Source organism: Plecotus auritus (genome assembly GCF_963455305.1).
Source record: "Plecotus auritus genome assembly, chromosome: 14".
In the NCBI taxonomy this organism is placed as follows: Eukaryota; Metazoa; Chordata; class Mammalia; order Chiroptera; family Vespertilionidae; genus Plecotus; species Plecotus auritus.
In genome coordinates this window covers 5,277,409-5,291,984 of record NC_137780.1, presented here as the reverse complement: position 1 = coordinate 5,291,984, position 14,576 = coordinate 5,277,409, and the positions used below count along the sequence as shown (strand labels likewise).

Sequence of the window (14,576 nt, the reverse complement as noted above, 5' to 3'; positions counted from 1 at the left end):
GTCTCTGTAACTGAGGTAGGTGGCATCCTCCCCACTCCTCCTGCCTTGGACCCTCAGGAATGGATGGCGGGGGTGGGGGGGGGGTGGGGGGCGGTGGCTGCCACAAACCCCAACAGCATCTCCGGGTAAGGAGCCCCACCCAGGGCTCCAGCTGGCTCGGCTATGACGTGTCTTCTGAATGCAGCCCGGTTCCCGGCCGCCCAGCCTGTAGACACCGAGGCAAACGGCTTCTTTGACGCTGTGCCCCGCCGGGGTTCTCGGCGCCCGCCCAGGCCTCTGAAGGGGCCTGAGGGTCCTGGGCCGGCAGGGCCGGTCTGCGCTGCACCCGGGCTGACACTAGAGGGTTCACTGCAGGGACTCGCGGTGTCGGGCAGCGTGGGGGGCCCGCAGGACCCCCCTCTTCGCACAGCAGCCAGCGTCTGCGCGACTGAGAAATGCGGGCTGTTCTAGCTCCTCAGGCCTTCGCCAGGGCGGGGCTAACTCCCGCAGCAAGGGGGTGGGGGGCTCCCCAGCCTCGGAGGGGGGAGCTCCTCGGCATTCTCTCCTCCAAAGCCTTGGAGGGAGAGGGGGTGGCAAAGAAGGTGTGAAAAAAGATGCGCATGCTCAGTGTAGGACCTCTCGCGTCGCCTCCGCGCCCTCCGAGTGACGCAAGCGAGAGCATGGGTTTCTGGGAAATGTTGTTTATGGGCCTCCGGACCACTGGTGCTCTGCCCCGCCTGGGCCGGGAGCAGGACTCCAATTCCCGGCAGGCTGGCGGGGCGCGAGACGGGGCGCGAGAGAAGGGGCGGGGCCAGCGAGAGCGAAGAAGGCGGGGCCGGGTGAGGGGCGTGGGGATGCCCGGCGAGGGGCGGGGCTCTGCCGCCGCCCGCATCTGAGGATCCCAGGCGCGCGGCCGGAAACCTCAAGGCACCTGGACGGCTGCGAGGCACCTGAACGGCGGCAGGAGCCCCTGGGGCAGTCGCACAGGCATCGACCGCCCCCTCGGCAGGTTCCCTGCCCTCCGCCGGGACGCGGGAGGGCCCGGCGCGCGACGGGGGCGCGAGGTGGGGCTGGCGGGGGCGGCCAATGCGAAACTGGCTGGTGCTGCTGGGCCCGTGCGTGCTCGGGGCGGCGCTGCACCTCTGGCTGCGGCTGAGCTCCCCGCCGCCCGCGCGCGCCTCCGACGTGTCCCCCGCAGGTGAGGGCCGGGGCGGGCCGCCGGGGGTGGGGTGGGGTGGGGCGGACGCGGGGCGGGGGTCCGGGCCGCACCGGGGGCCTTTTCATCCGCGGGCGGTAAAGTAGGGGAAACTTGGGGGCGCTCTTGTCTGCGCGCGTCGGGCCGCTGTCACCGCCCCCTCCCCCCCACCCCGCTTTCCTTGCTGGCCTCTATTCCGACCTCGAGTCCTGCGGCCGCCCCAGGCCGGGCGGAGCCGCCTGCCTGCCTGGCGCGGAGCCTCGCGTGCCCTTTAGCCGCCAGCGGGTCCCTTTCTTCCTCCCCGAGATGTCGGTCTCCTGGGGTCCAGACTGAGCCCTGGGTGCTGCGGGGACTGTCTGCGCGGGGGCCAGAGGTGGCCGGGCTTTGCTGTTAAGGAATAACTGTGCTGCAGGAACAGACTGTCGTGTGTAGTCTTTGCAAACTTTGTGATCTAAGTCGGGTGAACAAATGCAGACGCGAGCGCGAGGCGGGCGACGAGCCGAGCGGCACCTGTGAGTCTGGGTGGCGAACTTCTCTCATGAAATGCACGTGAAATACCGCCTTCGCCCGCATCCCAGCCTCGTCCGCTCTCACACCGCCGTCCTGGGCAGGAAACCTGGTTCTGGCCGCGCCCCAGCCTCATCCATAGAGCGCTTTGCCCCTGGCAGGTGCCCATTGGATTTTGTGTGTGTGAAGGGGTCCCCACCGCCCTGAACACGACTTAGGGGTCCCTACTTTTCTTCTTTTCTAAGGGCTCACCCTAGGACCTTCAAAGACACCTCGAAGGCTCTTTTAAAGATGAGGTAATCGTCCTGCGTTTTTGTTTGCTTTTTATTTTATTTTTTAAAAATACATTTTATTGACTTTTTTATAGGGAGAAAGGGAGAGGGAGAGAGAGTTAGAAACATCGATGAGAGAGAAACATCGATCAGCTGCCTCCTGCACACTCCCTACTGGGGATGTGCCAGCAACCAAGGTACATGCCCTTGACCGGAATCCAACCGGGGACCCTTCAGTCCACAGGCCAACGCTCTATCTACTGAGCCAAACCGGTCAGGGCTGTTTGCTTGTTTTTTAACTACGTGGGGAAATTTTTTTTTTTTTTACCATTCTTCCCCCAAACAGCTGTTCCCTTCTCCAAAAGTTGTAAACATTAGGATTGACTGTTTGCAGTTCTTATAATTGTTAATCCACATTTTTAACCGGTTAACTGTTAATCCTCATTATTAACCGGTCAATAGTCCATCAAAGAAAACACGATAATTTCTAGAGAAACATCAAAAGTGCTTTATTCAAAGTGATGTCCATTGCTAGCTACACGTTTCCCTCATCTTTCAGGTAATTTGTGGGTACGGTCCCAATAGAACTTTCCTTGTTTTGAGGCAGACCATCCAGAGACCCAATTTTCCACTTCTTCGTAGGTTTTGAAGTGCTGCTCAGAAAGTGCGTGTGCCAGTGGTAATCTGAAGGAGCAATACAACAAAATAGCATATATATCAAATTGCATATATATCAACATATGTGTAATTCCACCTATTGAACAAAATCCGCATTGTTAACCGGTACACCTAGTATTTGAGCCTGGCCGGTGTTGCTCAGTGGTTGAGCGTTGACCTATGAACCAAGAGGTCACGGTTCAATTCCTGGTTAAGGGCACATGCCCCGGTTGCGGGCTCGATCCCCAGTGTGAGGTGTGCAGGAGGCAGCCAATCAGTGATCCCCTCTCATCATTGATGTTTCTCTCTCCCTCTCCCTTCCTCTCTGAAATCAATAAAAATATATTTTAAACAATAGATAAAAGCAACATGCTAAAATGAAAAATCGCAGGGGTAGAGTTAAGTACTGCAACAACAACAAAACAGTGTCGGAGGCTGGAGAAGGCGTTGCTGCTGTTTTACGTGGAGGTCGGGGAGGCCTCTGCTCTGAAGAGGTGACAGCTGAGCAGGCCCTGAATGACGTGCGCGCGTCATGTTTGCACCTGGTACTTTCCTGATGCAGCCACTCACCTGGAACAGCTGAACCGCAGTCAGGACGGGCACCTGGTGAAGGAGAAGCAGGTGTCCTGTGAAAGACATGGGGGTGCAGGCAACCACTGGACTAGAGAATACAGACAAAGGGTATCTTGCTTATAACACTGGGCTGGGCCCAGCTGGCGTGGCTCAGTAGTTGAGCGTTGACCTATGAACACTAGGTCACGGTTCGATTCCCGGTCAGGGCACATGCCAGGCTGTGGGCTTGATCCCCAGTGTGGGGCGTGCAGGAGGCGGCCCATCAATGATTCCCTCTCATCATTGATGTTTCTCTCTCTCCCCCCTCCCCCTTCCTCTCTGAAATCAATACAAAATATTTTTAAAAAATAACATATTGGGCCCTAACTGGTTTGGCTCAGTGGATAGATTCTGGTCAAGGGCATGTACCTTGGTTGCGGGCACATCCCCAGTAGGAGGTGTGCAGGAGGCAGCCGATCGATGTTTCTCTCTCATCAATGTTTCTAACTCTCTGTCCCTCTCCCTTCCTCTCTGTAAAAAATCAATAAAATATATTAAAAAAATCACATATTGGTTTGGGATGATGTGTTAGGAGGAATTTTGTGAAGGTTAATTTAGAAAAATGATGTGACCACAAGACTTCTCTAAGGTATTTGGAAAAAAGCATATCCATTCAACAAATGCTTAGAGGGCTTGGTGTTTTGCTCCCAAGGTACTCACAGTCTGTCTAATTGAAACAGACTTGGGGCAAGCAGAGGCCAAAGACAAATTGTGAGGTTGCTTTGCAGTTTTGCCTGGGGCTGGTGCATCCCAAATAAACCCTCTAAGCTCGTTTTGTCTGTGCTGTTTCCTTATTTATGAAATGACCTCATAGGGTTGGGTTTTATTTTTTAATGAACATTCAGTTAATAAAACAGCCAGAACAGTGCCTGATTCCTAGTAAACATTCTTGAATTTTATTTTTTAAATATATATTTTTATTGATTTCAGAGAGGAAGGGAGAGAAGGATAGAAACATCAGTGATGAAAGCGAATCATCGATCAGCTGCCTCCTGCACGCCCCGCACTGGGAATCGAGCCTGCAACCCAGGCCTGTGCCCTAAACTCCGAATGGTGACCTCCTGGTTCATAGATAGATGCTCGACCACTGAGCCACGCTGGCTGGCTGGGCGACACTCCCTGAATTTTAGCGAGAATGGTGGAATCTGGCGGATGCCTTTGCTAGAGAGGTGTTTGGGGAGGGCACGCTGGTGGTGTGTATGAGGATTGATCTCCGTAGATCTGTGATGAACTCGTATGGTTTCCCCCTACTTGTGATAGATGTCATCTGAGAAGAATTCGTTTTAGCGCAAGATTCATGGCGGGGTGAAATAACAAGTATCTCTATTCCATTTAGAATTGAAGTACCTTCAGGAAACATACCTATTGTGGAAAATAGGTCTCTACACAAAAAGCCTGTATTCCTATCATTGTTACGACATGCCCTTCGATTTTCTTTTCTTTTTTTTTTTTTTAATATATTTTATTGATTTTTCACAGAGAGGAAGGGAGAGGGATAGAGAGTCAGAAACATCGATGGGAGAGAAACATCGATTGCCTCCTGCACACCCCCTACTGGGGATGTGCCCGCAACCAAGGTACATGCCCTTGACTGAAATAGAACTTGGGACCTTTTAGTCCGCAGGCCGACACTCTACCCACTCAGCCAAACCAGTTAGGGCTCGATTTTCTTTTTATTATTTTAATTGGCCCTTTGGAAAAAAAGGTCAACATGTTTTTGTTGTTTTTTGATTGAATACCTAGATCCTGTGGCATATAAAAACATTGCACTTACTGTAGGAAAGGTCGTTTATTTTTGGACACTTTGGATCAGTTCCCACCCTTGGAGAAAGAGATGAAATGGATCCCTCATCAGAGCTATTTATAAGCCTGTCGCTCTCAAGCTTTGAAACTGGTGACAGAAACAGGGACAGAGTAATCTTTCCCTTCAGTCTTAAGGACACATTTTAAAAATGTAGTCCCGCCCATCAGACAGTAAAAAAGGAGCCATTCACATGACTTGTCACTTGATTTTTTTTTTCTAGAAACGTCGCTTCCCCGCCTTCATTCTTTAGAATATTTAGTAAGCGTTACAAGGTTTGCTGGCTGTGGAGTTTATTGGTGTTAATAAGGGTGCTGGTACTTCCCAGCAGGGCGTGTCTCAGCTTCATCCCCCAAACGTACACACTAAATACTAAGCTAGGACTTCCCCTTTGAAGGCATATTTTTATTGTTGTTAGTTGCTGTTGAGAGCTTACTATTTGCCTGGTACCAACCCAGTACCTCTGCACATTCTCTCGTGTAATTTACAACTCCATGAGAAGCAGTAGTATGCCCATTCATAGTCAGGGAAACTGAGGTTCAAGAAGTTAAATAGTTTTTCTGTTGTTAATCCTCACCCGAGGATATTTTTCCATTGCTTTTTAGGGAGCGTGGAAGAGAGTGGAAAGACAGAGAGAAACACCGATGTGAGAGAAACACATCGACTGGTTGCCTCCTGCACGAGCCCCAACCAGGGCCCGGGCCGGGGAGGAGCCTGCAAGGGCTTAGGTAACTTTTATATGTAATATGAGAGAGCCAGGATTCCGATGGTGGCTTGATGGACCGCCTGCCCACTCTGCTATAGTTTACGCCACAGTGTCTTTCCACCCTCATGCGTGTTATAAACATCGTGTTTGTTTTGAAGAATTTATATATTCACATGAGCATGAGCCACACACCTGTGTGTGGAAGAGACCCAAGTGTGAGTAGACAGTGGACAGTGGGTTTATAGGTGCTTTAGAATTCACCTCTTCTTTGTATGTATTTGTACTTTCTACAAACATACATTTGTGTTATGTTGTAATAAACATGTTTATGTTCCTGGTTACACTTGGTCATGAGACACGGCATTTCTGATTTGTTGTTGCTTGTTTCTAGATCCGCTGGCCCCAGCTCCTCCGGGGAAATACAGCCACTATGACGTGGTAGTTGGTGTGTTGTCAGCCCGCAATAACCATGAGCTGCGAAACGTGATAAGGAGCACCTGGCTGAAACACTCACTCCAACACCCCGCACTCAGTCAGAGGTAGGCTCCGCTGAGCTGGCACCGGCTGCCTGACGGAGTGAAAGAGGTGGCAGCCTCTTTTCCTGGGAGAAAGGGCAGTTGTGTTTCGCTTTTCCTCCATACAGTTGAGCCCCAAAGCCAATGTAACCAGGGTATAAGCCAAAAGATAGTTGGGGGAGAATATAGTCATTGGTTAACATACCTACTATTTATAGATGCCTCGTTTGTGTGTTTTGTTGTTTTTATTTTTTTTTTTGCTCTGGTGTAGAATAGCAATTCCTTTTTTTAAAAATACATTTTTATTGATTTCAGAGAGGAAGAGAGAGATAGAAACTCAATGATGAGCCCTGGCTGGTTTGGCTCCGTGGATAGAGTGTCAACCTGCCGACTGAAGGGTCCAGGGTTCGATGCCCAGTCAGAGCACATGCCCAGGTTGCAGGCTCGATCCCCAGTGGGGGGCGTGTAGGAGGCAGCCGATCAGTGATTCTCTCTCCTCATGGATGTCTCTCTCTCTCTCCCTCTGCCTTCCTCTCTGAAATCAATAAAAATATATTTTAAAAAGTATGTAGCTATATAATTTAAAAAAAAAAGAAACTCGATGAGATTGCTGGTTACATTGTTAGCAGACATTTCAGAGGAAGTGGTGGATATTGAAGCTAAAATTTCTGTTTCAGGAAATGAGAAACTAGAGGCTGCGATTGTAGTTAATTCCTGTGTAGAATTTCTCTGTGAAGGAAGGGAGGGTGTGGACAAGGAAGGACAGGAGGCAAATAGAAATGATGTGAGGACGTCATCATATTTATAAGGTATAGGGAAGGATGCAGCCGGGGTTACAGGTAACCACGGGTTTCAGGTGACCGGTGAAGCAAGGTGGAGGAGAGGAGAGGACAGCCCCTCGGGTGGAAAGATCAGCCTTGAGCAGCGGGAGCGCCCTCTGAAGTGGAAGGCAGCGCGTAGAGAAGCCACGGGGCTGGGGTCAGGTGCCGGCAGGAGGTGACTGCCTTGGCTTTTTAGCGCTGTGCGCTGTGACTGCGTGATCTCCCTTGCTGCCCTGTCTGCGGGACTGCCGCGGAGGGCTCGCCGGAAGCCACTGGTGGTCAGCACCTTTGGATTGGCTGGCTCCCCGTTTGGCTGGGCTGGAAGAGCGAAGTTAGACCAGTGGTCGGAAACTGCGGCTCGCGAGCCACATGCGGCTCGCGAGCCGCAGTTGGCCGCTCTGTTGACTAATGAGTTTGCCGACCACTGACCTAGACTCTGGATTCCCATAATTACAGGCTGTTGTTGTTCCTTGTGATTAAGCCCCTGTCCCAGCGGTCGGCAAACACATCAGTCAACAGAGCGGCAAACTGCAGCTCTCGAGCCGCATGTGGCTCGCGAGCCGCAGTTTGCCGACCACTGAGTTAGAATTAACGCTGATCAATCCCGTGCCTCAAAGTCATGCTCTGAAATGGGGGAGGAAATGTGCACGCGCAGGGCAGGGCGAGGCTCGGTGACGGTGCTCATGCCGCCCTCCCGCAGGGTGCTGGTGAAGTTCATCATCGGCGCCCGGGGCTGCGAGGTGCCCGTGGAGGACCGGGAGGACCCCTACTCCTGCCGGCTGCTCAACATCTCGGACCCGGGTGAGCCTCCTTCCTGGCCCGGGCGGCCTCCCCGGGGCTGGGGTGAAGGAAAAGTCGCTGAACTGAATGGGATAGGGTCTGTTTTCAGCAGAAGACAGCGGAGCCATGTTAAGTGCTTCATGTAATCTACCCCGAGGCGTTTATTGAGAAGTTATTTGAAGAAAACGCTTTGACCTTGATCAGACGGCGGCAGTGGGGGAGTAGAAAGAGCAGGGGATCGGAAGTCACTCAGCCTGGGTTCGATTCCCGGCTCGGCCCCTTTCGGGGCCTTGGGCGATTCCTCAGTATCTGGGCTTCAGTTTCTCACTCTGTGAACTGGAGGTGGCACCACACCCACATGGAGTCGTGGTGCAGGGGTCCGTGTGGCGGGCACGGAGGGGCCGGGCGTGCGGGCCGTGTGCTGTGCCCGCTTCATCGGGATTGCGCAGCGAGGGCTCCTTGGTGGCAGTGGAACGCATGGCAGTTACTTGGTCTGTGATAGCTGCCCGACATGACGCATGTTTTAAATTGTCCGAGATGTAGGTTTTTTGGATGTTGCAGAGCAAGTCTCAATTTCGTCATTATTTATAGCTGAAATCAGTATTGTTTCTGATATCCCTGTTTGCCCAACCTCTCCTGACAGAAGCCTTTGAATTTACTATTCCCCCGTGGTGTTTATACGTACATATGTACACGTGTGCATGCAACACCTATTAAAGTAGCTCTGATAAATACTTAACTGTAACTGAAAACCTGGTTGTTAAATTTTAGAATAATTTTTTCCCTACGAGCAGCCATGTTTCCGAAGCGTTTAGAAAGCATTGCCAGTGGGGAAAGAATTCCATGACAGATAATGACCTAGACTGTGCTGTCAAGCGGACCTCATGACTGTAGATGACCTGATGATGTCAGAGTCCTTTCCCACTTGTTCCTTCCTCAGTTTTGAACCAGGAAATCGAGGCGTTCACTTTCCCTGAAGACACGCCCACGGGCTTCTCTAAGGACCGCGTCGTCAGCGTGAGCTTCCGCGTGCTGCACCCCATCGTGATCACCAGCCTCGGGGTGCTGGGCGGTGCCAGCGACGTGGGCTTCCAGAGGAACATCACCGTCAAGCTGTACCAGGCCGAGCAGGAGGTGTGTGTTCCCAGGTCTTCCTTCCAGAAGCGCTGGCTTCTTCCTCCTGGAAGGCCGGGAGACTTCACCTCCCTCCCTACCCACTGGGCGTGTTAGAGTGTAATGCACAGGGTCGCGCAAAGCTAGTCCCCCCCACATTGTCAAGAAGGAGTGTTAATGAAAGAAACACACACAATCCACTCATAGTGCCCTTAATTCTGAGCTACAGACGTTTCCTGGATGGTAAGTTGGTATCTAAGAATAGGCAGGAGGCCCTGGCTGGTGTTGCTCAGGGGTTAGTGTCGGCCCTCGCACCGGAGGGTCAAGGGTTTGATTCCCAGTCGGGCACGTACCTGGGTTGCAGGCTCAATGCATGGGCCTGGTTGGGCGTGCGGGAGGCAACCAATCGATGTATCTCTCTCACACCCATGTTCCTCCCTCCCTCCCTCCCTCTCTCCCATTGTCTAAAAATCAATGAGAAAAATACCAAGTGAGGATTAACCAAAAAAGAGAAGGAAGAGGCATAGAAGAGGGACACAGTGGGAAGGGCCGAGAAGACGAGGCAGGAGCAGCCGTGCTGTGTGATGTTGGTGTTTCCCCAGAGGTTCTTTCTGAGGGGGTTCCGGAGTCCTGTGTTCCATGTAGAAATCTGTGATACTCCGTTTATTCTTAACCCTTTGGGGTTAAACATAGTAAGTTGTCTCAACAATGCCTCACACTTCCCCTCATGCCTCTCATGTCAGGGTGGTGGTTTTAAGGTTATGAAGGTTATTCTTAGTATTCTTAGAACTTCGGGACAATTTTAGTTATCTTAACCATCTTTACTTAAAAGCCATGGCAGAACCAGAGACCCCAAATGACACCTAAACCACAGTGGGACAGTGCTAGTAACCAGGGTGGGGCCACTGAGGACTTAGCTGGCCATGTGAGATATGCAAATGCCATGTCAGATATGCAAATACCCTGTGAGATATGCAAATACCCTGTGAGATGCACATACCATGTGAGATCTATAAGTATCCATGTCCAACAGGAAGTGTTTCTTCTTGTCTCTCCCCCTTTGCAGGAGGCCCTCTTCGTCGCTCGCTTTAGTCCCCCGAGCTGTGGTGTGCAGGTGAGCAGGCTGTGGTACAAGCCTGTGGAGCAGTTCGTCTTGCCAGAGGTACGGGGGGGGGGGGGGGGGGGGAAGGCGGGGGGTGGTGGGGCGGGGGGCTGGAGCACCCAGCAGCCTTCACACGCTGGGCCGGGCTTGGGGCAGGCACTGCTATTCTGTGGGTCAGGACGGCTCTGCAGGGGGCTAGGGGATGATGAGGCCGCAGCGGGGTGGGCTGAACAGTCGAACTCTGCAAACTCCAGGGAGCATCGCCATGCCTCCGAACCACTCTGCAAAGCGTTGCCTGTTACCCTGGTCTCGTTGGTGGAGCGGGGAGCCGCGTGGCTGTGTGAATGACAAAGGATAGTAAGGGAGTCATAGGAAGATCTGATACAGGGACCATCTGTCACGGTCCTTGCAGTCCAGTGGGAGAGGTTAGTTTGACAACAGAAAAATAAATAGGAAATGTTAGCGGAATGGGGCCAGCTGGCACAGCACTGGCAGCGGAAACCAGAGAGAAGTCAGGAGAACTTAGACCTGTGTCGAACTTGGAGAGGAAGTGACTTCTTAAACTCAGACTTTCATAGTTATAATCATGAAGGGAAAGCTTGTCAGGTTAAGCAAGGTAAGACTTCGGGACCTTTGAACTCAGTGAAAAAGAATAAATGGCAAACAGTTCTGAAAATTATTTTCAGCATGTAAAATATACACCAGTTTATCTATTAAAAGCTCATACCGATTAATAAGAAAAATATAAAATTCAGCCCTGACCGGTTTGGCTCAGTGGATGGAGCATCGGCCTGCCGACTGAAGGGTCCCAGGTTCGATTCCGGTCAAGGGCATGTACCTTGGTTGCGGGCACATCCCCAGTGGGGAGTGTGCAGGAGGCAGCTGATGGATGTTTCTCTCTCATCGATGTTTCTAGCTCTCTATCCCTCTCCCTCTCTATAAAACATCAATAAAATATATATTAAAAAAAAATAAAAAAAAATTCAGTGGCTAAATGGCAAAGAAGCAAGACAAAGCAATGCCCAGGAAAGACTATGTAACTCATATCATTACTAGAAATTCAAGAAACCCAGGAATCATTTTTAATGGAACAAATCCGCTTAAGCTTACTTTCTTTTACCAATATCGCATACTGGCATTTTCATAAGTTGCTAATGACCCTGGAAATGAGTATAATTTGCTTTTGAATTTTGCAGTTTGCACTGTGTACCAAAATCCATATAAAATACGTTTGTTGCTTATCCCAGTAATTTCATTTCTGGGAACTTGTTTTAAATGAAACACAAATGATTGGCGGAAAGTAAAGTTTGACACCAAAACGTGCCTCACTGATTGTGGGAGATACTGGCGGCGCCCGGATGTCTGAGCGCGGGGAGATGCTTGAGGAACAGGCCGGTCGCTCAGCAGCACGTTCCCGGGCGTGGTGCCCCGGGTGCGGCAGGAGCCTGAGGACCGGCTTTGACTTGGGAGGAATAACAGCAGCGGCTGAAAATGTCTATGTAGTCCTGTTAATTGTCTTTTAGATGCATATTTTAAAAAGCAGACTCCAGGGTAGACACCAACATGTTAACAATGGTGTGCTCATTGTGGGATAGAAATGCTAACCAGTGTGTCTTAGGAAAAAATAAAAACTTTTTAAAAAACTCAAACCCTAAATGACAACCATAAAGGAGTGCCTCACTGTTTCTCTTTCACAAAAGAGCTTTGAAGGCACCATCGTGTGGGAGAGCCAAGACCTGCACGGCCTGGAGTCCAGAGATGTCCGCAGCGTGGCGGTCCATGACGGGGGCGGAGTCCTCAGGGTCACCACGGTAAGTCGTCCTGGGGACAAGGTGGTCGCGCGCCCGGCAGGATTTTTAATACGTAAAGGTGTTTTAAAAGTTATTTTACACCAGCCCAGACAACACGCAAGAATCAGTCTGTGTTTTAGAATCCGTAGAAAACGTGTAGTCACAGTAAAGATGAAAAACGGCTGTTCTCTGGTTTTGTCACCCCACACACCGCGCATCCCACACCTGGAGCCGGGAGTGAGCGATCCCGGAGCCGGGAATGAGAGAGCCCGGAGCCGAGAAGGAGAGAGCCCGGAGCCGGGGATGAGAGAGCCCGGAGCCGGGGAGGAGCGAGCCCGGAGCCGGGGATGAGAGAGCCGGGAATGAGAGAGCCCGGAGCCGGGAATGAGCGAGCCGGGAATGAGCGAGTCCGGAGCCGGGAATGAGAGAGCCCGGAGCCGGGAATGAGCGAGCCGGGAGTGAGCGAGCCCGGAGCCGGGAATGAGCGAGCCCGGAGCCGGGGAGGAGAGAGCCCGCAGCCGGGGAGGAGAGAGCCCGGAGCCGGGAATGAGCGAGCCGGGAGTGAGCGAGCCCGGAGCCGGGAATGAGCGAGCCCGGAGCCGGGGAGGAGAGAGCCCGCAGCCGGGGAGGAGAGAGCCCGGAGCCGGGAGTGAGCGAGCCCGGAGCCGGGGAGGAGAGAGCCCGGAGCCGGGAATGAGAGAGCTGCCTGCTGAGAGGTGGGCGGGAGGCTGTTCAAAAAGACCTGACTGTGTGTCATGGGACTGTGAGCGCTGTGTGGACCGCTGCGCAGGCCTGACGCGCACCTTTGTGATGAGTGGCAGGGAGGACACTGGCGTCGCCCGCGGCGCACGCCTCCTGCCCCTGCAGCTGGGTGGTGAGCTGCTGGGGTCACTGATCCTGGCCGTCAGCGTGCACACCCGAGGGGTGTAACGTTCTGATGACACACTGAGCACCTGCACTCGTGTCTTTCAGGCCGGGGAGGGTGTGTGGCCTCCTGAACTCACGGAAGGTGTGGAGGGCGTGGCCGGCGGCTTTATTTATACGATTCAGGGTGAGTGGGCTGGTCGCTAGTCGGAACGTACCGAGTCTCACACTTTTCTCCTTTCTGCTACGGTCGTACATCTAAGTAAAACATGCTTTTGATTAGAACGTTTTGTAATTGGTATTTATGGCCTCATATTGCACCTATCAGTTAGCAACGTATTCTTCTATAACATTATTCTTCAGTGCCATTGCTCATAACACGCAAGAGCAGGCTGATTTTTAACCTGCTGTGTCCCACTGTGTGACACACCACAGCTTAGCCATTCCCGGTCGGTGACGCGGCACGGAGGCTGGCTCCGTTTTTCCCGTTACACACGGTGCTGCAAATGAGCAGCCATGTGACCCCGTAAAGTAACATCTGCGGGGGACTTGTCGTCCGTGTGGCATCCTCAGCCCAACCGGTGCTGCTTTGCTTCCCACGCAAGCGCATCCATTTACCCTGAGCGTCCGCTTCCCTGCCTCCACGCTCCCAGCCACCGCCCCCTGTCCCTTGCCTCGGGCACAGAGTGTAGGGCACAGCAGGGCACGGGTTCTGGCCCTGTGTGGCAGTAGCATTTGTCCCCAGCTCTCGGCTTTTCCTTCTAGAAGGTGATGCTCTCTTACAAAACCTCCACTCTCGCCCCGGACGACGTGCTGACCATCTGAGGAACCTCCGCGAGGAGGACGCCTTGCTGCAGGAGGAGAGCAGCCGCCACGGCGATATTGTCTTCGTGGACGTCGTCGACACCTACCGGAACGTTCCCGCGAAGCTGCTGAACTTCTACAAGTGGTGGGTTGTCAATGCCGGCGGCTACAATGTGTTTTCATGTCCTTTGGTGGAGAAACAGTTTGTCAAACCATCACACCGCTGAGATTTCTTTTTTTTCCAAAAATATTGTTATTGATTTCAGAGAGGAAGGGAGAGGGAGAGATAGAAACATGAACGATGAGAGAGAATCATGGATCAGCTGCCTCCCGCACGCCCCCCACTGGGGATCGAGCCCACAACCCAGGCATGTGCCCTTGACCAGTATCGAACCCGGGACCCTTCAGTCCACAGGCTGATGCTCTATCCACTGAGCCAAACAGGCCAGGGCAACCACTGAGATTTTTAAGAAGCAAACCGGCCCGTGGCCCCTGCACACTGGGCCCTGGTCTGTTGCATCCTGGTTCGCCATAGGGAGTGGCTGGTGAATGCTGCTGCTGCTCCCTCCCGCTAGCACGCTGCAGTTCAAACCATGGTGCTCTGTCCAGAACACACAGGCAACGCTGATTGCACGTGAGTCAGTCCTTCCGCGATCATTTCCATCTTGTCTCAGGCCAACATCAGACGAAAATCAATGAGCTTGAAAGTGGCCCATTTTCATACCTGTCTACCTAAATCTTACCCCTAGTATACCCCTGGTACCCAGGTTACCATCTGAGTTCTGTCCAACGGAACATCTACGTTATATTTCCATTCTTGACCCATTTAAAAATGACTTGCCCTAATTTCAAAACTTTTACATAAAATGAAATTCAACCACCCTCAGAGTCTGTCATATTTATCACTTCCTGAGCCTCCAGTATTTCTGGGGTCTTAGTTGGAATTCCCACCTTTATAATAATAATAGCAACAATAATAGTAACTGTTGTACATACCGTTGTTAATATTAGTTCCTCCAGCAGCCCATAATTGGCTGTTGAGCCCCTGGGTACTGTCC

The 14,576-nt window shown here is 52.3% G+C and overlaps 1 protein-coding gene across 1 annotated transcript in view; it reads left to right on the top strand.

Moving 5' to 3' along the window:
* The first annotated feature begins 832 nt into the window (after positions 1-832).
* The window catches only part of B3GALNT2 (beta-1,3-N-acetylgalactosaminyltransferase 2), a 20,588-nt gene continuing 6,844 nt past the window's right edge, over positions 833-14,576 (top strand). Inside the window, exons 1-8 of the mRNA XM_080651278.1 lie at positions 833-1,177; positions 6,121-6,268; positions 7,766-7,866; positions 8,786-8,979; positions 10,025-10,120; positions 11,761-11,871; positions 12,823-12,901; positions 13,480-13,663. Coding sequence (XP_080507404.1) covers positions 1,066-1,177; positions 6,121-6,268; positions 7,766-7,866; positions 8,786-8,979; positions 10,025-10,120; positions 11,761-11,871; positions 12,823-12,901; positions 13,480-13,663 — 1,025 coding nt within the window. The 5' untranslated portion in view covers positions 833-1,065. The remainder of the gene's footprint in view (positions 1,178-6,120; positions 6,269-7,765; positions 7,867-8,785; positions 8,980-10,024; positions 10,121-11,760; positions 11,872-12,822; positions 12,902-13,479; positions 13,664-14,576) is intronic.